Source organism: Typopeltis vanoorti, chromosome 1 (genome assembly GCF_054136105.1).
Source record: "Typopeltis vanoorti isolate ZY-2024b chromosome 1, IOZ_Tvanoo_1.0, whole genome shotgun sequence".
NCBI lineage: Eukaryota > Metazoa > Arthropoda > Arachnida > Uropygi > Thelyphonidae > Typopeltis > Typopeltis vanoorti.
Window position 1 is genome coordinate 79461763 of NC_143549.1, and position 26526 is coordinate 79488288.

Below are 26526 nucleotides of genomic sequence, written 5' to 3' on the forward strand. Positions count from 1 at the left end.
AGATTCTGAGATTTTGTAAGGCATACTTGAAGAGATGGAATTGTACTAGCCCTAATCTGCTCTTGAGATGATAGTGATGAAGCAAGAGGTATGGGGATATTTCTTGCTCTTGTGGGATCTTCTAACAGTAGTCGCATCATTAGTTCTCTGTAGGATGGTAATTTATGATGTGATTGATTGCAGCTATTGTTTGCATAGGAGAACCTCCACCAAAACCTTACTGATACGAGCTATATCTAATGTAACTAACAAGGCTTCATGGAAGGTACAGGTGGTAAAGTCTCACTGACATTCTGAGCAGACAAAGTGTGAACACAAAGACCACTAGTGGTGGTAAAACCTCTGACAATCTGAACAGATAGTGTCGCTGAGATAAAAATGGTCCTGGTTGAACCAAGATATTTTGAAAAGTGGATATTATAGGAAGAGTTAAAGTTACAGAAGGGTTCACATGGGTGATGGAAGAATGTTTTGCTCGCTGATGCAAACCCAGGCAAAAAAACAGCTTTACAACTTTCACAGGTAAGTGTCACATAAGAGATATTCAATACAGAAATACACAATATAAAAGAGAATAAACTTTATTAATGCTTAATTATTTACATACAGTATTAAACACGAAGCCATAAGATAAAGCAACAATTAGAGAAAGGGCATTAGAGACAAATTTTTGAGTAGTGGGATGGTGGTGGGGGGCAGGGGAGGAGGAAAGGATGTTGACTTTCAGCATAGCAATATTTCAGTTTTCATAAAATTGAGAAGTTACAGGGGCATGAAATTACACTTATATAGCTACTTGAAAGGTGAGTTCATTCAGTCCAAAGATGCAAACATGTTTTGAAAAAATATTAATTAATCAATGAATTTTAATAATTACAACATAAAATTATCAAGTCATATATGACAGCCAAGGCCATTAAAAACATTTAATGTTTAATCACAATTAAGTATGAAACAATCATGATTACAATTAAAAAGGAATTATTTTGATCATAATTCATAAGTATGAACTAGAAGCACAGAATATGTTTTTTTTTTTTTTAATACTGCATGAGATTCAATATTTTTTTTTTCCAACAAGATCAATTAGGATATAACTTTTTCAAATATCTACAACTGAAATAGGAATTGATTTTCTCATCTTTAGTTACGATACTACTCCTTTAGTTTGTCTAATTCCCATTGTTTTAGAATAAAGCAATCTCACAAAAATTTGCAAGCAAGTAACTTAGTCACCAATTTGAAAATACATTTTTTTTTGATCATTTAATTCATTATTGACATTAAGTACTAAAATGAGCATTTCACTTATAAGTAAAACAGACCACACTTAAATGCAAAAATAAAAATAACATAATTAGTAATCAATTAAATTCTACTTTTTTCAGCAGCCTAATTGGTGTGGGTAATGCAGACAACCGTCTATTTTTCTGTCGAAAGGAAGCTGAAGGAGGAGCATTTTTTGAATGGCTATAATGAAAATAAGTAAAATATGCATTATTCTTATATGTTATAATTCAGAAATTAAAGACAGATCAAAAATCTAAAGAGGAAATCAAATCAGGTCCATCAGATCTTGAAAATATTTTCAACAATGAAAACTGAAATTCAAATGGAACACTGATTCGGCATAGAAATTAAAATAAAGAAATAAAAATGCAAGTATTATTAGTTTTTAATGTATTTAAAATTTGTAAGTTAATCAACAACAATATACAAGTATACATTAAAATTTGTATAACAGATGCAAAAGTTATTTATTTTTATTCATTTTTTTAAATTTGTAAAATAAAAATAAATAAATCAGCTAACGCCTTTTATTCCCTTATAGGGAGTAGGAGAGGCCTTTATACTCTATCTAGCTTTTGGAGACTGAGTGGGCATTTCAATCTCTACTGGTAGCCAATCAGAGATAGCTGGCCCATGTCTATCATTAATTATAGCAGCCAGCGATGATGAGGCTGGCAAACAAGTGCTGCCATCTCTTGGTACCTAACCCTAACATGATATGTCACTCTGAAATGATGTGGGTACTATGGTCGATTTTTTTGAATTTACGGGATAAAAAACTCAAGTTTCCGGGAGGAAAAACCCACTTGCCCGTGCCAGAGATCGACTAACTCGGGAACCGGTCGAAGAAAGGCTTAGAAAAAGTTCCTCCAGTTGGCGACTATCTGGTAGAAGAGATCAGTTGTTTCCTTGAAGTCATTTCAAATTTTGTACATTGAGTGAATGCATGGAAGGAGCTAACAGAATTTCAGCTGGAGTGATAATCAGATATCATATAAGAAAAATGTCTGTTACTGTACAGCAGCTAAGCATTTTCAAGTCCACAATTGGCAATGTGCTAAAAAAAATAGAATTTCAAAGGTCACAATGAATCCAAGGCATAACAAGCCTAAAATGATGAATGATAGGAACTGATGCTCTTTGAGAAGACTGGTTACTTTATTTTAGTAAAAAAAAAAAAAAAAAAAAAAGCTGTATTTGGAGATTGGCAGCCATAAGCAATCAAAAAATGTATTTCCATTACAAGTAGCAAGAGCTTCAAGCTATGAAGTTTCTTAGAAGTATTGCAGCCCAAGAGCAATTAACGATGATAAATGCACAGCATTGACTGGAATGAGCTAAGTAACAAGTCATCAATTTATATATTACCTTTCTTTTAGTCTGATAGATGTGCGAGTATAGAGGATAGCTGGAGAACATTTTTTAACGTGTGGTTTTCCCAAAGATAAAATTTGGAGGTTGCAGTGAAATGATACGAAGCTGCTTCTCATAGTATGGATTAGGTACATGACAACTGGGTCCTACAATGATGTTCTGGACATTTGGGTGTATCATCTGACATTGTGGCAGTTTTATGATACTGGTCCTTGCACCTCCAGTGTGATAACATTTCATGTCACAAAGCAATGACTGTAAACACTAGAATGTTGAAATGGTCAGCACGGAGTCTGAATCTGAAAAAATATCTGTGGGATCGACTGGAACACAGAATCAGAGTACTGCTCTTTCAAATTAGTAATGCTTTAAAGGAGAAGTGGAGCAAAATATTAATTTTCTACCAGAAATGAGAAGGAAGTCTTACATTATACAGTGAAACAGTTATTGCAAATAGCACAAAATGTTATTAATTCCTCTCACTAAAGAGGTTTTGTTTATATCTGCATATGCTCTATGATTACAGGTAAGATGGTGTATATGATACAGCATTCATATCTTTAAATCTTAAATCTGCTGTTTTACAGCATTCATATATACATAATGAGTCTTAAAATCTTAACATTTAAATGATTTACTAATATATTTTTAATACAGAGTCAAGGTCAGCAAAGGTTTCAAGATTTCAAAGAGAATATCTATCAGCAATACAGCATAAAATTTACCAAACTGGAGACAAAAGTTCACTTCCTGAATATACACAACTGACCAGATCATCTAAAAAGCTATCTACAGGAAATTCATTAACAGATACTCTCATGCTAATTCACACTACTATAAACTACTATAGAAATTGGACAGCCCACAGACCATGTGCATGCTGCATATACTTTGAGAGCCGCCTAATTAATGAGGGAGAGTGAGTTAAAAAAAAATCCTGCAGTTCTTTACAAATATCTTACTACAAAATGAGAATGATAAGTTAATAATTTCAAGACTTCTCTTAAACCAACAGGCTCAGTACACATCTAACAATGATAACAAAAATCATTCACTTCATTGCTTATCCTGTTGTCTATTTCGAAATTTGTCATCTTCACTGCAAATTGTGCCTAAATAGCTGAAATACTTTAATGCTCTATGGGGTTCTCTCTTCATTCAGGATGCAGTTAATGTTTGCAGTGCTTCTACCAGAAGCACTGCAAACATTAACTGCATCCTGAATGAATTTTGAATATTGATTTTCACACCAAATTTATTAAAGCTGCTATTCAATTTAGTCAGAGAATCCTGGAGACTGACACTAAATCTGTTTAGGAGTATAAATCATCTGCATAAAGCAAAGAGTTAAGTATGATATCTCGGATTCTAATATCAAGTTTAATGCCACTTTGTTTCATAATGTGATCCATATAGATAAGAGTGGAGACAGTATGAATGAATGTTTTACACCTGACTTTATATCAAACCATCTTCCAGTGTTTCCATCAATTCAAATCGCTAACTTGCAACTTAAATATAGCCTAAAGCCCATGTATTGCTCTGTATAATGTTCCACATAATCACAGTGTTTTGTAAAGTTTCTTTCTAGGTAACTATTTGTATGCTTTTTTTCAGATCTACAAAACTAAAGTAGAGATCCTTGTTATTATTATTAATTATTATTAAGAGAGACCTCCAGGGAGGGAGGAACTGAGGGAAGCCACACTACATGCACCAGCTGTGATACTTATTCTTGAATTCATTCACACTGCTTGCACACACAACATCCAGTTGCAATCCATTCCAATCATGCACCACCCCACAAGAGAAAATATACTTCCATGATTTCTCAACTCTTTGTTGTAAAGTGAATATCTAATCTTGACAACCTTTATTTGGTCCGATTAGAACTTTCTCAATCTCTTCTCAAGTATGCGTACATAAATCTTTCATTAAACACTTAGTAGAGAAATTCCTCTGTAATTCAGACATTCAGTTTTATTCTCCTTTTCACAGATGAGAACTATGACAGTTCAAATCCAATCAACTGGAATTTGGCCATCTGACCAAGCCCACTCTTAAATATGTAAGTAGCAACTGCAAAATTTTTATTACCTCCATATTTGAGCATTTCTGGTTGAATATCATCTACTCTGGCTGCTTTCCTCATTTCAGGCTTTTGATAGTCTCCCCCCCCCCCATACCTTAAGTATTGACATATACTATTTTTTGCATTCCTCTGGAATATTTCCTACTACTGGTCTGTCACTGCTTGTTTCATTTAACAGCCTTTAAAAATAATTACTCCAAACAACTAAAATATCCTTATCTTCAACTTTCAGGTCATCTTTATCATCTTTGATTCCGTTTATAGTACTCTTTCCCCCATTTTTAAGCTTTTTCAATAGCGTCCAGAATATTTTGCCACCATCTTGATAATTATCTTCTATGTTCTTGCTGGAGTCTTCCATGACTTTTGTTTCGCTACTTTTACACAAAGATTACCTTTCTTACATTTTTCTCTGTATTCTTTTAAGGCATCTGCCAACTTATTTGCTAGGAGCTTTTGGTATGCTTTCTTCTTTCCCAGGACTGATTGTTTAACTTCTTGTGCCCACCACTGTGTTCTTATTTTTCTATCAGTGCAAACAACTTCATCACATTGAATCACTGAATCAATCAACGATTTCTTAAGAGTTTGCCACGAGACTCTAAGGCAGTGGTTCTTAACCTTTTCAAAGTCACGGAACACTTTTGATTATAAGAAAAATTTGGGGAACACCAAAAGCATTAGAGTCATAAAACTAACACTAAACATATGCATGGACTTGCCTTTTATAAAAATGGAACTTATTTTAATGCGATACTTGAGGTTGTTGGCTTTTGCAGATTTCAAAAATATCAGGTCTAATATGTAATATAGCTACCCTCATCTCTTTGTCTATATTAATAAGTATTTTTTTCATGCTTTAGTTTTTATATGGGTTAATATTGAGAAACAGAGCTCACACAAATAAGATGTTGAAAACTGTAACAAAATTTTCAGTGCCCTTGTGGAGAGAGTTGAATATTCGGCTTGGACAAAAATCCAAAATTCCTCAAGAGTTATTTCAGAGAATTTCATTTTTAGAGTATGATTCATTAACAAGGTAACTAATTGCTCTTCTTCTTTTAACAAAAATTCACAACTCGATGTATTTATTAACTGTGCCAAATGGATTTCCAGTTACACTCTGAACTGTGTCATGTGATATCTTTCACTGGTGGAACACAAGTGTTCCGGGGAACACCAGTTAAGAACCACTGCTCTAAGGTATGGTTCTTGTTTTCAAATTGTTTCATTTTGTTTGAATAATGTTTCTATAGTTGTACAGTTTACCTCTAAAAGCTGTTCAACTTTAAATATTTAAAAAATTTTCTTACATATTGCTCTTGTCAATGTGGTATTCAATTTTATCTGACTTAAAACTAAGTGATGAACGCTTAAATTATGAATCCTCTGTATACTCTTGTAAAAGGCAGCCATGTCTTTTGGTTTCTTGCTAAAGCAATTGGTTGTAATTTTTGTCCAGCACTATTTCCACCTGTATCATATCAAGATGGCTCTATTGCATCATCACCCACAGAAAAAAGCTAATCTCCTGGCTTCACACTTTGCCTTCAATGCATGCATAACTGACAATGGCAAATGCCACCCAATCATTCAACTGCCCAACATACAATGCCCCCTCTATCCTTTTGCCAGAAATAGATAAGAAACCTATTGTCTAAATTAGACACAAAAAAGTCCTGATGGCCCTGATGGCATTTCTCCAATGGTCTTGAAAGTCTGTGCACCAGAATTGACTCCTATCCCATGTTACCTGTACATACTCACTCCACTGGTATCTATCCCAAAGCCTGAAAATTGGCCTATATTCAACCCATTCCTAAGAAGGGAGACAAATCATTGCCATCTAACTACCACCCTATCTCACTTACCTCAGTCCTATCTAAAGTGATGGAGAAAACCAATTCTCAACTCCTACACTATCTTGAAGGCACCCAGCTATCAAGCGACCACCAGTATGGGTTCTGTCACTGCCTATCAACAGGAGATCTACTCTCATAATCACCCATCTCTGAACAAATGTCATGGAGAAGCTTGGTGAATTTCAAGTGGTTGCACTTGATATCTCTAAAGCATTTGACCAGTTTTGGTACAAAGGCTTACTAAGCAAACTTCCACCATTTGGTCTATCTTGGACTTCTGCAGTTGGATTGCCAGTTTTCTGTCTGGATGCACACTGTGTGATGGTAGATGGTTCCTTATCCTCTCACCATCTAATTAATGCTGGAGGGTTCCACAAGATTCTGTTCTCTCACCAACCCCTCTTCTGTATATCAATGACCTACTTCAGTTGACCTCCAACCCAACACACAGTTTTTGCAGATGACAGCACATTGCACTCCTCCCTTTCATTTGACAAACTTCACTCTATACAACTCACTTCAACCTACAGAACATCAACCACCACTGCCCTCAATTCTGACCTCCAAGTCATCCTCCAATGGGGGCTCAGATAGCCTTGTTAACGTCAATGCTAGTAAAGCCCAGTTCTGTCTTACTTCTCACAAAAAAAAAAAATATTTTCCACAGTATTATTTTTGATAACACTCAAATTTCCAGAAAAGATGAGATTTCGCTTCTTAAAATTACCCTGACATCAGTCTTCTCATGGCATAAACACATCACAACTTGCATCCTCAGCTTCCAAAAAAACTTTGATTTCTCTTTCACTCAAGACGTTACTTCACCTCTAAACAGCTGTTAACTTATACAAATCACAAATCTGCCCAGCTATCAAATACTGCTCTCGCATTTGGAGTGGGGCTCCTAAAAGCTCCCTCAAAATGCTTGACGCAATACAGAGGAGAACAATTAGATAGATAAATGACCCATCTCTTGCCAACCTACTCCCCCCCCCACCCTCACTTTCACACAGACATCTGGCTTCTCCAATTTGTATATATTCTATAACTATTTCCATGGCAAATGTTCATGTGAAATAGCATCAATAATTCCTCCACCCAGTACTGCACCCATTGGAACACATACAGCTGCTGCCCAACATCCTTCCATGACCTTGAAATCCATAGAACAAGTTTCTTTTCCTTCTCCTTTATCCCTGCTACTGCTGTACTGTGAAACAGTCTCCCCCCACCCACGATGTATTTCCCAAGGAATACAATACACAGGCTTTTAAATGAAATGTAAACAAGTTTCTCCTTTCCCAACCCACTACCTATATAAAGTACTATAGGTTGATCAACCAACCTCTCATGAATGGGCATAACATAAAAAAAAAAAAAAACTCATACCCTGAACAAACAATGAACATTTTAAGTTAGAGATCTGAGAATTAAGTTAGAAATAAAGCATTCAATTAAAGATTAGAGACCACAGAAAAAGACCGTATGGAAATATTTATAGATTTATTTATGAGAGTTCTGAGAAAAATTAGGAGGCCCAAACAGATGAATCAATGGCAGAATCATATAGGAGGATATTAGGAAGGAACTTTGCATTGGTAGCATTCAAGAATGTGAGCAGGGCTAATCATAGGTGGTATAATCACTTCAACAGAATGGGAGAGGAAGAGTTAGCACAACAAGTTTGTTGCTAAGATGGTAGGAAAAAGATCCAAAGGAAGACATGGCAAATCAATCCACCAATATCTTGGTGGATTGATTCAGTAAGAAGTGCCTTAGAAGACTGAAATGTTAGATACAACAGTATTGGAATACTGACAAGTAATAGACTGATTTGGAGGAAAATTGTTGATAGCAGATGAGTAATAATGTAATCTTAATCATGTAGTACTGTAATTTCTATCTTGAAAGAAATCAATGATGATGCATATTCTGTTATTTAATTTTAGTTACAAACTTCATGACTAAACATCAGATCTACATTCAACTATATATATATATATATATATATATAGGAGATATGTGAAAACTGCAGGAATACATGAGGGGTGGTAAAGTGTAAAATATAGCCTTTCCCACTAAAATGTCAATCTCACTGTCAACTTCTCATAGTCCACCCTGTTCTACAAATACAAACAAGACTGAGTAATATACATAGTATAAACTAATATCCTTAACAGAGGAAATGTCAGAAATGCCAGTCTGAAGACTAATTATAAGAAGCAAACTACCAGGCTAGTAAGTTATCCTGAGAAAATGTAATTTACTTTCAAGGCTCAACCAAAGAAAGGCCAGATGGATTAGTAGGGAAAAGACCAAGACTCAGGAAAAGGCACACAAAATTGGAAACATGAACAAATGAAAATTGAAACATGAAATGTAAGTATTGCACACAATGATGAAAGTGTTGATCAATTAAACCAAACCAACATAAAGATAAATGCAATAATAGAAACAAAGACAAAGTAAAAAAGTACTAAAGAACCAACTACAGTATATACAAATCTACAGTGGAGCTAAAAAGAGTGAAGGCAGGTATTATGATATATAAAACTATGAAGAAAAATGCTGTGTATTATAATTAATGGAACAGTAGATTATTAGGAATTAAACTCCAAATACGAAGAGGCCACATAACAATAAATGATACTTATGCACTTGGAGAAAATAAAAAATATTTTATAAAGAACTGCACAATGTCAGAGATAAAACAATAGATTTTTACTAGCAACAGAACAGGAAAAAAAAAAAAAAAAATCAAAACAAATAGATAAATATGATGAGGATATCTCTAATTGTAATGGATGCAACCTACAAGATTTTGTAATTTGTAATAGCATGAGAATAATGAAATACAAATATATATATAGCCAAGTCCAAGGGTAGTTAATGATCACACTGATAACTGCAAATTTTAAGAGATATGAGTTAATACTGTTGTGTCCTATTCTTCTTATTCTATCCTATTAACTTTCTTATACTTTATATCCTACCGGCTGCGCCATTTATGTTGAGTCCCAATTTACGATTTTTATTCTAACAATTTCCTCTTATCTATGTTCTTCTATTATCTACGCACGAGATATCGCCAAAATTTTTACTAATACTTAAGTTATTTCTCCCTTTAGTACCCCTAATATTTATATTTATACTGCACCTTTTGGGATATTTAGTTTAAGATATTATATACAAAAACAAGGAGAAAGAACTCAAATATGTCTGAAAGTGTAACTATGTTGCAGTTGTGACACTTTATCTCGTTTCTTAACATTAATTTCCCGCGTGATTAGGTTCGTATTTTTCAAGTGGTGCATTGGTCAGCAATTTCAGACAACTTTTTTTATCATTGAACAAAGGTTTATTAAATTCCTTAACATGATACAAATCAATTTTTTGTGATTACTCAATTTAATGCTAAACTAAATACTTACAAACTAACATTAGCTTATTACAAGTAATTAGGCTATGATCCTATAATGAGTATTACAATCACGCCGCCATAACAATTCAACACATAAATTCACTTGACATGGACAAATAAGATTAATTCACACTATTCAAACTCAAGTAGATTAACTAAACCTTACTGCACTAACACATAACTAGTATTATGATCATGCCGCCATACACATTCAATATGTAAATTCATTTGACATGGACAAATAAAATTAATTCACACTATTTAACTATTCAAACTTAAGTAGATTAACTAAACCTTTTTCTGCACTAGAACACAAATGTGGCATTTTAACTTTCCTATACATTAACAATAGACATGCAAAATTCTCAGGACACTTAATTTTTCACATAACATTAACACTAGCCAGCTTACTTTTAATACATTCTGTCAGATACTAAAGTCCTAGTATAAATTTTCCTTGGTCGCTTTAACAGTTCCGTATTAGAATAATGATAGTTATCACAGACAAATTTTAGTTAACATTAGATATATTTTACAGTACCTTTCTTTCTTGGGTTTTTCATATGGACCTTTACCTTCTTCTGATTGAACTATCTTGATATAACCTCTTCGATAATCTGCTTCTCCTACGTTCCTTTTGGAGTTGAACTATGCTTACACGGTTTTAAACTTTCGTAATTCAGGACACCCTTTTGAATTATCTAATCGGCTGTGCAACTTGCCACGTGGATATCGATTTCTTTACTTCTTTCCCCTTCTCGTAGTTGTCACTGAAGTCGAAACACAAAGAATATGCTTTCTTTTCCTCGACTATATGACATTCTTCGCTTCTCACATAGGAAATACGGAACCGAAATTCCGCTCACTTTTGTTTCTGTGTTGGGCGTCGGAGATATAACTCCAATCTCGGCCACTCAGGAAAACCCCGTGAAATCCATACGAAAGAGCTCGCGAAGGACTCTCCTGGAATGGAATCAAAACCAAAACCAAAAAAGCACCGTGGGGGGGGGTTTCCAACCCTTTTATAACTGCTCTCCTAACGGCACTTTTTCTAACTTCTTTTCTCTGCCTCCTACTTGTTTTTACTTCACCGACCAATTAGGGTGGCGTTTTTCTGCCAAACATCCTTTGATCGGCGAGCCCGTTCGATGTCTCAATCCGGGAATCGGCCCTGAGCGACAGTCTGTTGTTTTCTTTTGCTAGCCTCTAATTTAATCCCTTCCAAAATTTTTCTACGAATTTACTTAATAACTTAATCTCTAGCCTCTCCCATACCATCTTTTATGACTAATCCTTTTCTGTCTCATCTATTTAACTTTTCTCATTTAAATCATATCACAATATTAATATATTCTTTCTTTTGTTAGTTAGTTTAACAAAAACCTTTATTTTTTTATATATTTTATGATGCAAGAATCTTTCTTTTTCTTTTAATTAATTCAACTATTATCTTTTATGCAGGGTTTTAATTTATTTTATTTATTCTTCATGCTACACCATGATAGCTGAGAATTCTATATTCTCAAGATATCAGGTGTAACAATACCAGATATAAGAACATATCTAGGTTTTCAATTATATTTTTGATTATTATTATATGGAAAGTTGACTTAAACCAAGATTACTAAAAATAACAAATGTTTGCTTCTGGAGTGCTTAAGGGTCAAAGCTAGATAACTGGGAGGAGGCTTCCACATAATCTTTTAAGAAATGCAGAGAATCAACCAGGGCTTCTGACTTAACGTACAAGCTTCACCTTCTCACAGTGCACTGTTAGATATCTATCTAGATAATGAACAAACATGGATGGGTTAGCAATTTGGGATTTGGCAAACCAAATTATATTCTTACTGCCTTAAACTATAATGTAAAATGATGGCATAACATGACAGAATTTCATGATGGCTAGAGCATCACCCAGTTAAACAAAGGGCCCTTGTGGTTTTCTTCAGGGAACCAGGGCAAACTATGAAAAGTCAGCTACTGAAACAAATTCTAACCTACCATCGGCATAGTTCAAGATTGACATCATCAATATAGAAGAATTAATGAAAAAAACAAAAAAAAAAAAACTAGCAGAACTGAATAAATACCAGTTCAACATAATCTGAATCACCAAAATAGAAATTAGATCTTTCTAAGCAACAATACAAGATGTTATATTATTCAACATTAAATATGAGGGTAATCTTCTTTAATGGCAGGCAATATCAAGTAGAGTGATGTGGGCAAATATCAGAATGGGCACCTGGATGATGAAAAGGCAGAGGAATTTTTTGAGGTACCAGACACCATAAGAAAGAAAGAGTCTGCTCTTGTTGGAGATCTTAACAGCAGAGTAGGAAATGATTACCAGACATAGAAATATTCTGGGAAAATTTGGAGAAAAGAAAAATGCTAATAATAATGGTATACATGCTGGATTTCAGTTCAGGATATGGGCCAGTTATTACTAACACCACATTCCAACATAAACATGTGCACAAATTCACATGGAGAGAAGATGCAAGAAATAAGAAAAATCCCATCAACTATGTTATTGTTGATAGCAATGCTTTATCAGTGGTTCAGAACAAGGGTGTACAGAGAATTTTGAAATTGAAAGTGAGTACTAATTAGTTTTGAGCAGGATAAATGAATTTCATATTAAATAGAAGACTGGGTAAGAAAGTTTTAAAATGAATCAAAGTTGAGCAGCTTTCTGAGGTGAAATGTAGACTAAAAATATACAAACAATACTTAACAAAAAACAAAAGTTTCACAACAAGAACTAAATCTCAAAGATTCAGTGACAAACCTTGAAGAAAATTAACTGATTAAGCCAAAGAGGCACATGGTGAAATTCTCTGAAGGATGGAGGTATCAGTAATCAGTAAGTAATCAGTGGTGGACTCAGGAAGTTAAAGAGGCAGTCAATAAAAAAATAAAGTGTATCTAAAGTTCCTCGCAAGTTAGTCAGCTTTTGCCATAAAAGAATACATAGGAAAAAATAATGTAAGAAATCAAAGCGGAGTGTAAAACTAGCTGAACAGAAGTTACGGGAAGACTTTGGTAAGAACATAGAAAGTAAATATCAGAAAGTTGGCAATGTATTCTGGAGGCTGTTAAAAAGCTTAGAAACAGAGAAAAGCATAATGTAAAAGGAATCAGAGATGATAAAAGTGACACAAAAACTGAAGATATTCTGGATGTTTGGAATATTACTTTGAAGATTGCTAAAGGAAACAAGCAGTGACAGCATGGTGATAGAAAAACTAAACAGGAATGGAATATTTTTGTATGTCCGACAATCATTTCCTAAGTCTACTATTTAGATCCCCAACAAGGACCAACTTTTTCTTTTTGTTGTGACAGTTGCTTTCTCTAAAGCTTAAAAAAATTCCTCCACTTCTTCTACCTTAGTAGAACCTTCTGTGGGACCACAAAGAAATCTCATTGTCCACCTCCCCATTCTAATATTTGCCCACATCATTATCAAAGGAAAGGAGATTTACATTAAAAATTAAAGACTGCAAATTCTGGTCTTCTAAGTCTTTCTATCTTGAGAGAGACTTGGAAGACTTTTTTTTTTTTTTTGTGAATGGAAGACAAAGTCTTCCATTTACAAAAGCTTGTAAAGTGAGTAAGTCTGGGAGACCATAGCACTCCACCAATCTCACTGATGAGCCAGCCTGAAATTTTTAAAACCCTATACACACATCGAAAATATTCAAGAGAAATGCAATTAGCATGAAATGCAAAAAAGAAGCTAAGCAGGTAGAAAAGTTTCACAGCAGCATTGTATAATTTAGAAATCCTAGTAACTAGAAAGAGAGAAAAATGAATGTAAGAATTCTTCTTTTTCATCCATCAGATGATTGGTAAGGTCCCTTGTGAACATATTTTTGCCATCTGGTTCTATTACGAGCCATTTCTGTCATCTCTCTCTCTCTCTCTCTCTCTCTGAAGCTTTATAATTGTAATCTTTCCTTCAAAAACTGTAGCCAAGTTATTTTTGGTCTGCCTCTTGATCGTCTCTCTTCCTATCTTTGAAAGGACATTCTGTGGAGGTGTCCAAACCATCTTAATTGCTGCTTAAGAACCATAGCTACAATATTTTATCTATAGTTTAATTCAGGACTGTTCAACCTTAGGTAATCCGAGGGCCGCATTAAAAAAAGATTTATCAGAGGTCTGTATCCAGAATAATAAATATAGTACATATATTAAATTACTTGGAGAGTCGTACCATTAGTCCTACACCATCACTTAAAAGCGTTTTTGCTTTCACTAACTCTAATACTACTTTATTCTTGTTGAGAGGCTTATACGCTGGTTAAACATGATAACTAATATTTAAGGAATTGACAGCGTATACTAGAAATATAGATTAAATAAACTTTAATATATACTTTCCGATATTTCGGCGAACGTCACGTTGCCATCTTCTTGGGAACTTACTACAAAGACACGTGCACACAAGTACTAATAACAGCAAATGAGACTGAAGCTAGGAAGCTAGCGTTTCCTAAAGTCCTGATGGTGCCCCCTGGCGGGCTATATTGGTAGTTCTTGGCCTTTGGGCTGAAGTTCTTCTGATAAAAGTTTCCCAAATTTGGGGCATACAAGTACTAATAACAGCAAATGAGACTGAAGCTAGGAAGCTAGCGTTTCCTAAAGTCCTGATGGTGCCCCCTGGCGGGCTATATTGGTAGTTCTTGGCCTTTGGGCTGAAGTTCTTCTGATAAAACTTTCCCAAATTTGGGAAAGTTTTATCAGAAGAACTTCAGCCCAAAGGCCAAGAACTACCAATATAGCCCGCCAGGGGGCACCATCAGGACTTTAGGAAACGCTAGCTTCCTAGCTTCAGTCTCATTTGCTGTTATTAGTACTTGTGTGCACGTGTCTTTGTAGTAAGTTCCCAAGAAGATGGCAACGTGACGTTCGCCGAAATATCGGAAAGTATATATTAAAGTTTATTTAATCTATATTTCTAGTATACGCTGTCAATTCCTTAAATATTAGTTATCTAATACTACTTTGTATGAAGAGGCAAGGCCTGAACTTTGTTTAGTGCTATGTTTTGCAAAATAACTCATTTGGTGCATCAATTTCTTATATTCTACAATAATGGTGCTTATTGATTCTTTAATATACATCTCAAATGTTTTACTGTGTAATGTAGTGTAGTGTTGTTTCATATTATACTCTTTAGGCACTGACTAAACTTGCATGCAAACAAGACATTGAATTTTATTCTTGTTGTTTATAATCAAATAGTCCGATTCCCATCGGCTTTAATACACTCCCTTTTCATCTTCAATTTTTTTTTTTGTTAGGCATGGTTATTTGGCAATAAGTTGTAATAAAATTTATCAAGTAGATTACTAAAGATAACATGGAAATAAATCACAATGCATATCTAGTAAGTTGGTGAGCATGAGTGACAGAACCTCGATAACTGAACAAATGAACAACACTAACATGCTCATGTTCCCCATGAGCAGCTGGAGCATGTGAATTTAAACAAAATAGTGTAAGAATGCTTCTTTGGCACATTTAAGTTTTGAAAAACACATGGGTATATAGTGATGTAAAAACTCCAAATGAAATTACCAACATCGAGATTATCAATTAGTGATAGAATTAAAATTGTCATTTTATTTTTTTGCTTGTGAAAATCAAAACCCACAGGCAGGCCGCACAAAACTGCACTGTGGGCCATGTGTTTGGACAGCCCTGGTTTAATTCATGTTTAACTTGCTCATTTGTTGTGTGTTCTGAACAGTGAGTCTTATTTTTCTTAAGCATTTCATTTCAAATGCTCTGATTTTCTGTATTTCTTTCTCATTGAGTGTCCATGTCTTAGCTCCATACGCTGCTGTAGATATAAGAATGGTTTTATAGAGTTTTAGTTTGAGGCTTTTTTAAATGCTGTAGTGTTATTGTTTAATTTATTCATATTAGACCATCCTTTGTTAAGTCTGTATGTTGCTGTTTCTGTGTTGTTGAGGTTGTGAATAATGAGACTGCCAAGATATGTACATTTCTTTACTTATTCAAGCATATATGATTTTTTAAATTTATTGAAATTTTATCCTCATCTCTTCCTATTTTCATTATTTTAGTTTTGCTTAGATTCTGCAAGAATAATAATATTGTCTGCATATTTAATATGGGTTGATATTCATGCCATTTATTTGTAGATCTGGTTCTTCATCTATGGATTTGCATACTTCTTTGAGATATAGTAAAAATTTGGAGAGAGAGAGAGTGGGCACCGCTGCATGACTCCTTTTTCTATTTTATTAAATTTGCCAGTTGGCTTTGGTATCTTTATAATAATTCCTGATAAAGGTTTGTATTTCTGAATCTAACATCATAGATTTATTCCTCTATTTATTCCTTACTTCTCATTTTGCAATTGCACTGTTTCTTTTATGCTCTATTTCTGCTTCTATTGTTTTGGAATTTAGCCATTTCTGGGAACTATCCTTTTTTGTTTTTATTATATTTTCTATATCTTTGTTCCAGTCTCTTAGTCCGCTTTTTTTTCTAATCCATTTGCACTTCATTCCTGAACTTTCTGTTGCTGCTTTTGTGAGAATTTGTTTCAAATTTTCCCATTCTTTTTCTATGCCACTTGATTCATTTGTGGTTTCTGTTTTTAAGTTTGTGCATTTTTGATATTGTTGTCTAACATGGGGGGGGGGGGATCCTGTAATGAAAAAATTTTGTAATTTCTTCAAATATGTAATTTCTAAAAATACATCGTCATCGTCTGGTAGCATCCTCTAGCAAGAGGGTTGCAGCAGATGAGCAGCTCTTCTCCATTTCTCCCTGTCTGTCGCTTTCGTCATTCTTAAACCAGTCCATTCCACGATGTCATTGAACCACTCTCTAGTTGGTCTTCCACGTCTTCTCTTCCCCTCAACTTTCCCTTGTAATATCTTGTCAGGTGTCCCGAAGAACCTCTCAGAAGATGTCCTGCAAATCTAGTCTTTCTTTGCATAATATTCTTTAACAGTATTCTTTCCATCCCAACTCGTCTTAAAACTTCTTGATTTGATATTCTTTCTGTATAGCTAATCTTTTCCATCTTTCTATAACACCACATTTCCAATGCATTAATTCTTTCCATATCTCTCTTTTTTAGTGTCCATGACTCACTTCCATAACTTGCAATACTCCAAACTGTTGCTTTAACTATTCCAATTCTAACGCCTATTTCAGTGTTCTTGTTTATTAAAATTCTCTTCATTTCCATAAATGCCGATTTAGCTTTACCTATTCTATTTCTAATGTCCAACTCTGAAGTTCCTTTCTCTGAGATCCAGCTACCTAAATATTGAAATCTTTCCACTTCTTCTAAAATCTTTCCTCTACATCTTATTTTTACATTATCTCCTATTTTTCTACCAATTATCATTATCTTGGTCTTTTTTGTGTTAATTCTTAGTCCATACTCTTTACAAGAGTTTTCAATTCTTTGAATAATTTGTTGTAACCCATTTTCACTTTCTGCCATCACTACTACATCATCCGCATATCTTAAGTTATTAATGATTCTTCCATTTATTTTTATTCCTTCTTCTACATCCTCAAGTGCCTCTCTAAACATTTGTTCACTATAAAAGTTAAACAATAATGGTGATAAATTGCAGCCTTGCCTGACTTCTCTCTCCACTGGGAATTCTCCTGTTTCCTCTCCATTTACACATACTGACGCTATTTGTGACCAATATAATCTCTTTAAAATTTCCAGGTCATAAGAGTCAATATCAGTATTTTCTAGAATGTCAAAAAGCCTTTCATGTTTCACTGTATCAAATGCCTTTTCAATCTAGAAATCCCAAAAACAACTTTCCACCATGGTTTAGTGTTTTCTCCCCAATAATTCTTAGACAAGTTATAAGAATTATTGGGTTAAAAATACATAAAATTGAAAATTTTATGTATTTTAGCCACCTTGGTTTAAATCGAATTTTTGCTGATACCATAAAATGATCAGGGTTTAATTCAAAGTCTCGATATGCTCTCACATCTAAAATTAACTCTGCTAATTTAAAATTTGCAATAACATAATCGATTACTGATTTGCATCCTCTGGCTGACCAAGTATATTTATTATTTCCTTGTGTTTAAACACTGAATTCATTATTCTCATATTATTATAAATGACAAAATCTCGCAGTCTGTGACTATTTTGATTACATGTATCTTTGCCAAATTTATCGGTGCTTGTTTTTTATTTTTGTTTCCTATTCTGGCATTTAAATCTCCTGCTGGTAGTAAATAGTCAGTTTTGTTTGTTTTATTTATGTTATCACTGTTATTCATCATATATAATATACATGATAAATTTTTATATGAAACTTGAACCTTTCATAATGTGATTCATATACAATGTATATGAATCACATTATGAAAGGTTTAAGTTTCATATAAAAATTAGAATGTTAATCTCATGTCTTTCTGAAGAAGATGTTGCACTCTTTAATAAATGCAATATAAGTTTGCTTTTAGTGAAGATTGCAAATTAAGTATGGACAGACAACAGAATAACAATGCTGGTATGGTTGGGAGCTATCTAAATAGACTATTATGGGATAGCTGAGAAATCAGTCAAAATACTAAACTAGAAGTATAAGAGAAAGTTCAAACCAATTTTAACTTATGTGTTTGAGAGTTGGGTTAAAAATAAAACAATTAAATACTACATACACAAACTTTGAGTTATCCAAAAAAATTAGGAAGTGAACAGATAGCATCAAAAGCAGAATTGCATTAAAGATAAGGATATTAGAAAGGGGTGAATGTATGTGTGTGTGTGCAGAGTTAATCTAAAGTGGAATAGTCACTTAGACAGAATGAGAGAGGAATGACTAACACAAAACATGTTTGATATGTGGAGGAAACCAATCTAGGTAGATTGCAGTTAGTCATAGAAGAGCAAAAAAGGAAGATAATACTGAAGTCCTGAGAGTTAAGACTAAGTTGGAGGAAAACTGTGAATAGGAAGTTAGTAATAATGTAGCCATTTCATGTAGCACCAACCTAGTATTCTGTATATCCCCTTGAGGATATGCATGATTTATTTTGAGGATGATATAAAGGGTGTCTCAAAATTCATGCAAGATTTAAATTTAGCGCCATTTGTGCGGTAAAGTGTTGCCAACGAGAAAAAAAAGACAGCGTGACAGTTCAGGGTTATTAAAAATGGAGCGCTACACGAAAGAACAACACATTTTCATTGTTGAGCAATATTTTAAAAATAATGAAGGTTTGGCAGCTACAGTTCGCAATTTTCGTACAAAATATGGTTGGAATAGTGATTTAACTTCATCAACTGCGAAAAGATTAATTAAAAAATTCAAGGAAACTGGATCAATTAGTGATCTTATACACTCTGGCCATCCTTCAACAAGTTGTTCAACAGAAAACATTGAAGCAGTTTGTGAGAGTGTTGCTGAGAGTCCAGGAACATCAATTCGGCACCGTGGTCTTGAATTGGGCATTTCGAGAAGCTCTCTACAGCGTATTCTCACGAAAGATTTGCATCTTTATGCTTACAAAGGTTCAACTGACTCAAGAACTGAAGCCTACTGACCACACACAGCGAAGAGAGTTCGTTAAATGGATTATGGAACAACAACAAGTGGATGCTTATTTTTCGAACAAAATCATCTTCAGTGATGAGGCTCATTTTCATCTTGATGGCTTCGTTAATCGCCAAAATTGTCACATTTGGGGTTCAGAAAATCCACGAGTGATTGTTGAGAAACAAATGCATCCACAACGTGTCACTGTTTGGTGCGGATTTTGGGCTGGAGGCATCATCGGTCCATTCTTCTTCTTCGAAAATGTGGTTGGTAAGGCAATAACAGTTAATGGTGCTCGCTATCGCGACATGATAATCCAGTTTTTTTGTGCCTAAATTGCAAGATATGGATGTGGACGACATGTGGTTTCAACAAGACTGCCACATGCCATACAGCCCGAGAAACAATTCAATTACTGCACGAGTCATTTCCTGGTCGTGTAATTTCCCGCAGAATTGGCCGCCTAGATCATGTGACTTAACGCCGTTGGGCTTTTTTCTTTGGGGTTTTTTGAAGTCTAAGGTTCATGCTAACAAGCCCACGACCACCCACACCTTGAAGGAGGAAATTGAGCGCTGTATCAACGAAATTCAGCCACACTTATGCAAAAACGGTCATGGAAAATTTCGACAAAAGCGTGCGTGTGTGCCAGCAAAGCCATGGAGGCCATTTACCCGATATGCTATTCCATGCATAACCCTATACTGTATACTTTATGAATCAATAAAAAATTACAATTTTTAATTAAAAACCTGTGTTTTCTATCAAAATTACTTCTTGCGTGAATTTTGGGACACCCTGTATGTAGAGAGACAGATATTGTATCAAAAACAAACATTTAATGCAACGTTCTCTCAAATTCTCACATTTGCACTTGAACCAAGTCTTAAACATTTTCTACACAAGAAGAATTTTATATGCCTTTTCAAGCAAAGCCAAGTTAGCCAATCTTGTATAGAAGTTGCAGGTTTTCTCTCACAGAAGAAAATCTTCATTTTATTAGTTTTTGTGAAGGTTTTGTAACCAGAAGGAATTCAGAGCAAAATTTAGAATGAAGACAACTGCATGTATTATAATTTTAGAAAAATGGGATACTGATTACCTCGCAAAATTCACAGAAACAACTCTAGTCCACATTGCAATGTTTCATTTTTGTGGTGGTGGGCACGAAAATTCTGAAGGTTTGAAGAAGAAAAAAAAAATGTAAGAAACAACCAAGAAACTGCTTGACTTATATACCAAATGTATCAACCAGTTATTCATATGGGAGAAGCTTTAAGATCTCACACAATGCTAAGAAGCAAACCACTGACTGGGTGGAGCATAATAAGCTTTCTCTACGCACAAAATTGACTAATTCTCGTGGAAAGGCTTAGACGTTGGTTATGCATTTTTTACTAAATAGAAAACCCACCCATACAGGCAGATACATTCACCAACAATCTCACCACCCCTCCTCGCAACAATATGGAGTCATTAAGACACTACACATCAGGGCTAAACTTATCTGTTCAAATGACAATGTCCTAACCACAGAACTAAACCACATTCTCAACACTTTCTCAGCCAATGGCTGCCCCCCCCCCCCCCCAAAATCCAAAAAAATATTGAAACCAGTAAACCACAACCCCCCCCCAACAAGGATTACTCTAAATCCATCACAATACCCTATATCCGAGGCACCTCGGAAAAAATTACAAAACTCCTAAAAAAACATGACTTAACTTCTTGTTACAGACCATATAAAAAATTAGCATCCCTTATCCGCTCTACTTAAGACTAACCTCCCCCCCCCCCCCTCAGACCTACCTGGTGTATACCAGGTCCTTTGCAGCTGTAAGCTGTCCTACTTTGGCCAAACAGGCAGGACAGCATATATCAGAATTTCAGAACACAAGGACTACATCCGGTTTCACCAACACAGCCACTCTGGTCTTGCTGACGATGCGCTGGATACCTGCCATAGAATATGGTGGAAGAAAGCCACGATAATACACAGTAGTAAATACAAATATGAAAGGCTTTTCATGAAATCAGCTTCAACCCTAAGAAACAATCCAAACCTCAACAAATTTGGCTGCATGAGACTGCCTCAAATTTGGGAAACCTACATCAGAAGACCTTCAGCCCAATCACCCAAGAATACCAACATTGCCTGCTAGGGGGCACCATCAGGACTTTAGGAGAAATAATAGCTTCCTGCTTCTTCCTCATTTACTGTTTGTTGTGCCTGCGTGCACGTGTCTTGTTCTTAAGTTTCTTGAAAATGGCAACGTAACGTTCCCGAAATATTGAAGTATATTAAAATTTATTTTAATGTATATCCTAGTTGACGTCGTAATTTTCTTAAATTATTTAGTAAAAAAAAAAAAAAAACTAATATGATGACAAAAAGAAATGATAAAAAACAAACTGAAGTTTGGCAAAAGCTAAAGACTGATTTGAAAAAATTATTAGTTTTGTGAGACTGGAAGTGAATTTAGTATTCAACAGGTGAGTGCTCTGTGCCACTTTATACAAGTTAAAGAATCCTTATATGAAAGATATTTCAGGAACTTCTTTTAAAAGTTATTAATTCAAAATTTACTCATTCTTTGAATCCAAATTCATCAAATACCTTGAAATTTTCACTTGTAATCATCTCTCATAAATCTTTTCTAAACAAGATAATGTGCTAATAATTTCAAAATAGAAATGAAGAGGGTTGTCTAAGCAAGTAGAGAACTAATGTATAATAATATATCTGAAAGTGTAGCATATATATAACTAGGGATCCCATACATTCCGGTTTGCCCAGGACAGTCCCGGTTTTATTACTTCTGTCCCGGCGTCCTGATATGTTTAGTTCGGGACGCTAAATGTCCCGGATTTTTTAGAATATAAAAATATTAACATTTCTAATAAGAATAAGTACAAATCGTAATATTTTTGGGTGCTTTTAAAAATGTATGTTTACAAATCAAAAAGCAGAGACATATTTATTTTGTAGTTCAGTGAATTACCAGAATGTTAGAATTTTGGGAAAACGATTTAGTTCCATACATTTCATTCAGCTGGAGAAAAGAATGTCAGAATGAGGAAGACAGTCGCCCAACGGTATATTTAACTAATCGCAACCACGGCATCTATTTCGTTTGTCTGGTCATCCATAAATTTTTAGCAATGTTTTGTCTCAAGTTTAGTTCACATAGCGTACGATATCCGATGGTCCGAAATGTTTCTCATTGGTCGACATGTTTTTGAATATTAACGCGCCACGATAGTTTTTTTCTTTCAACCAATGAGAAACATTTCGGACTGTCGGATATCGTACACTACGTGAACTAAGCTTCATGCGTCAAGCGCTAAATTGTTTTTATATCGTTACAGGGTATGTAATATAACCTAGTTTTGAACTGTTCATTTCGTATTCTTGCATTCTCGTATTAATTGTGAATATTGTATTTTTTAAATTAATAAAGTTATACCATTTGTTACAAAATGCCCAAAAGAAAGTGTAATTTCAATGAAAAATTGAAGGATCTTTTTCCTTTCATTTTCATAACAAAAAGCAGTGACTGTGATGATAACTCAAGAATGAAATGTAGTGTGTGCCATGCAGAATTTAACATTGGCCACGGAGGTAAGGCAGATATAATTGACCATGTCAATACAAAAAAGCACAAGTCTGCTGTGTCTGCAAAAAGTTCAAGTCAATCATTGACATCATTTTTTGGGTATCAAAAGTTAGGTAGCCAAGAAATGGAGTTGGCTGCAGAAGAGGCTACATTTGTTTTTCATGCAGTTAAACACAATCACAGTTTCCAATCTATGAATATTTTAATTTTAAAATACATAATGTTAATGAATAAAATTTATTTCTCTTAACCCTTAATTCTACAAAATTTATTGTGTCCCGGTTTTTTGTTTTCAAAAAATGGGACCCCTATATGTAATTAATACTGAAGAAATTAATTTTTTTTTTTTGTCTTAAGCAGTGTATGAAATATAAGTCTTTTTTTTTTTTTTTACAATCATCATTGCTTTAATTATTTTGGAAGTTTAAAATTATTTTACACTTGGTTAGACTATAATAAATTTAGTTTAATCCTTTACCCAAGTGTAGGCAAACTTTGTTTGCACCTCAAGTAGTTCAGGACTGAGGCAACGCATAGCAAAGGTGGACCAAGCTCTCATCACTCCTTGTCTCAGTATCGCCCATAATGCAAAGCACATCTCCTTGCAGACATGTATAATGCTATGCATTAAGGGAAGGGTCATTACTCAGACCGTTTCGACTTTCATTGAGGTCACGTCAGTGAGAGGCAGACCCAGAAGTGGTGATACTAAGGCAGGAGCAATGGAGAGGTCATATTTACTTATATAAGTTGCCAAAAGGCATACTACCTTATTATTAATTTACTCTGGATTTAGAGAAAGATGTTGGAAGTTTATTTTCCAAGTGGTTAGACTATAATAAATTTAGTTTAATCTTTTACCCAAGTGTAGGCAAACAAAGTTTGCACCTGAAGTAGTTCAGGACTGAGGCAACTGAGACAGGGAGTAATGAGAGCTTGGTCCACCTTTGCTATGAGTTGCCTCAGTTCTGAACTACTTCAGGTGCAAACTTTGTTTGCCTACACTTGAGTAAAGGATTAAACTAAATTTATTATATGCTTTAATTATTAATTTTCTACACTACTTAGCTGTTCTTGCTCTGGTAAAAGAATCTAGAAAGGTAAGAAAATATTACTGAAACATATACAAAGCGAATGATGATAATGTTGATTCTCTATATTACTGAAAATTATTAAGTAATATTACTCTGTCCTCAGAACAAAGAAATTAAAAATATTACACACACACACACACACACACACACACACACACACACACACACACACACACACACACGAGGGGATACCCAAAAATAGCCTGAATCTGTACTTGGTGCACATGCACATTTTCTAGTTATGGTTGATACTGCTAGGCATCATGAATGTGCAGTTTTCCCCATCAGTCTGGCAAGTGGCATCCTATGTGAAGTGGTTTGTCGTTCTGGCTACTTTTTTTGAAAGTGTTTACTAGCAAGTATGGTGATTTTGTGATGGCTGACCACAAGGAATAGAGTGTTCATGAAATTTTGTTTTCTTTTGGTAAAAACTGCAGGCCAAAACTATTGTTATGCTTCAGCAAGCCTTTAAGGATGATGCTTTAGGTAAAACGCAGGTCTATGAGTGGTTTTCCCCCGCTTCAAAATGGGGACATGTCCGTTGAACACCAACGACAATCTGGCCAACCTTCAACAAGCAGAAATTCTGAAACCATTGAAAAGGTTTGCCAGGCAATCAATGAAGATTGTCGAAAGACCATTGAGCAAGTTTCTGAAGAGTAGAATTTGTCATGGAGTTCATGCCAGCAAATTTTAACAGAATATTTGCAAATGAAATATGTGTCTGCTAAATTTGTGCCTCTACCCACAGAGGATCAAAAAATTGTGTGAATGTTTGCCATGATTTGAGGGAGCAAGTTCTTAATGACCAAAACTTTCTTTCAAAAGTTGTGACTTGAGTCTTGGTGCTATGATTATGATCTGGAAACAAAACAAGCATCAAGCCAATGGAAACATGAAAATTTACCAAGACTCACGAATGTACGTCAAGTTCTATCAACCATCAAGACAAATGTTGATTCGTTTTTTTTTATATGAATAGAATTGTACACAAAGAATTTGTTCCTCCCAGATGGACAGTGAACCAACATTTTTATCTCAACGTTTTGAGAAGACTGCATGATAGTGCGAGAAGAAAACGGACAGAAATGTGGAGTAGTGGAGGTAGGTTGCTGCATCACTACAATGACCCAGCCACACAGCCTTTTCTGTCCAACAGTTCTTGATAAAAACAACATGGTGATTGTTCCCCACAAGATCTTCCCATTCCCCACACCCTGATCTCTCTCTCTCTCTCTCTCTCCATGTGACTTTTTTTTTTATTATTATTCCCATGGATAAAGAAAATCATCCAAGGGCAGTGATTCATTGACACAGACGAAGTGAAATAAATAGTATTCCAGTTGAACAAATCCAGAACTGTTTCCAGTAGTGGAAAAAAAAAGTTGGGACAAATGCATTGACTCATATGGATTTTGAAGGAGACTAGAATATGGTATTATAAATTTTAATAAAATTTAAAAAAATAAAATAATTCCAATTATTTTTGGGTACCCTTTTGGGTGCGTGTGTGCATGTATTTTTTTTAAATAGTTTTGAATCTACTCAAGTAATATTTTATTTATGAAAACCAGAACTGTCACAATTATGGTGACTATAGCAACTGTCATTTATGTCTGAGTCAATTAATAGGTAATGACAACAAAATCTTACTTCTGACCACTAGGAGTAGAGGTAAATGTAGGTGCTGGCAGAATATTTTCATCCTTCTTTGCTGGAGTTGAAGTTCCATTAGATTTTGAAGAAGTATCAATACATGTGTTAGACAACTCTGAACTTCTGTTTATAAGCGTATTCGTATGTCCTACCTTTGAAAATGATGGCAAAGAAGTATTCAAACCTGTAAGACAGTTGTTAAGCTTGACAAAATGAAAAAAAAAAAAGGACGAGATAGGAAAAGACATTTGTCATTATTAATTAATACAAAAAAAAATGTAATTTTTTATAATTTCACCGACAAAAAATTTAAAACTTACAGTACACTAGTATCATAGATGAATACACTCCCAATAAACTTTAAATCTCTCTCTGGAACATAAATATGTCATATCGCTAAAATGGTAAATGAAACTCATCTAACACTCAGTTTTTAGAACAATTCTTGTAATTTTCCTAATTAGCACATTATCCTGAAAGAATTTTAACATATTATCCATGGCAGAATGGGATTCGCACCTGCAGCTTTTCAAATACAT

At 34.6% G+C, this 26526-nt stretch overlaps 1 protein-coding gene across 2 annotated transcripts in view; it reads right to left on the reverse strand.

Annotated features, from left to right (window-relative positions):
* Nucleotides 1-567: 567 nt before the first annotated feature.
* The window catches only part of LOC150110125 (uncharacterized), a 156927-nt gene continuing 130968 nt past the window's right edge, over nucleotides 568-26526 (reverse strand). For both annotated transcript variants that reach the window (XM_090391576.1, XM_090391584.1), the window contains exons 8-9: nucleotides 25985-26171; nucleotides 568-1470 (exon numbers count right to left, since the gene is read on the reverse strand). In XM_090391576.1, coding sequence (XP_090247702.1) covers nucleotides 1365-1470; nucleotides 25985-26171 — 293 coding nt within the window. In that variant the 3' untranslated portion in view covers nucleotides 568-1364. The remainder of the gene's footprint in view (nucleotides 1471-25984; nucleotides 26172-26526) is intronic.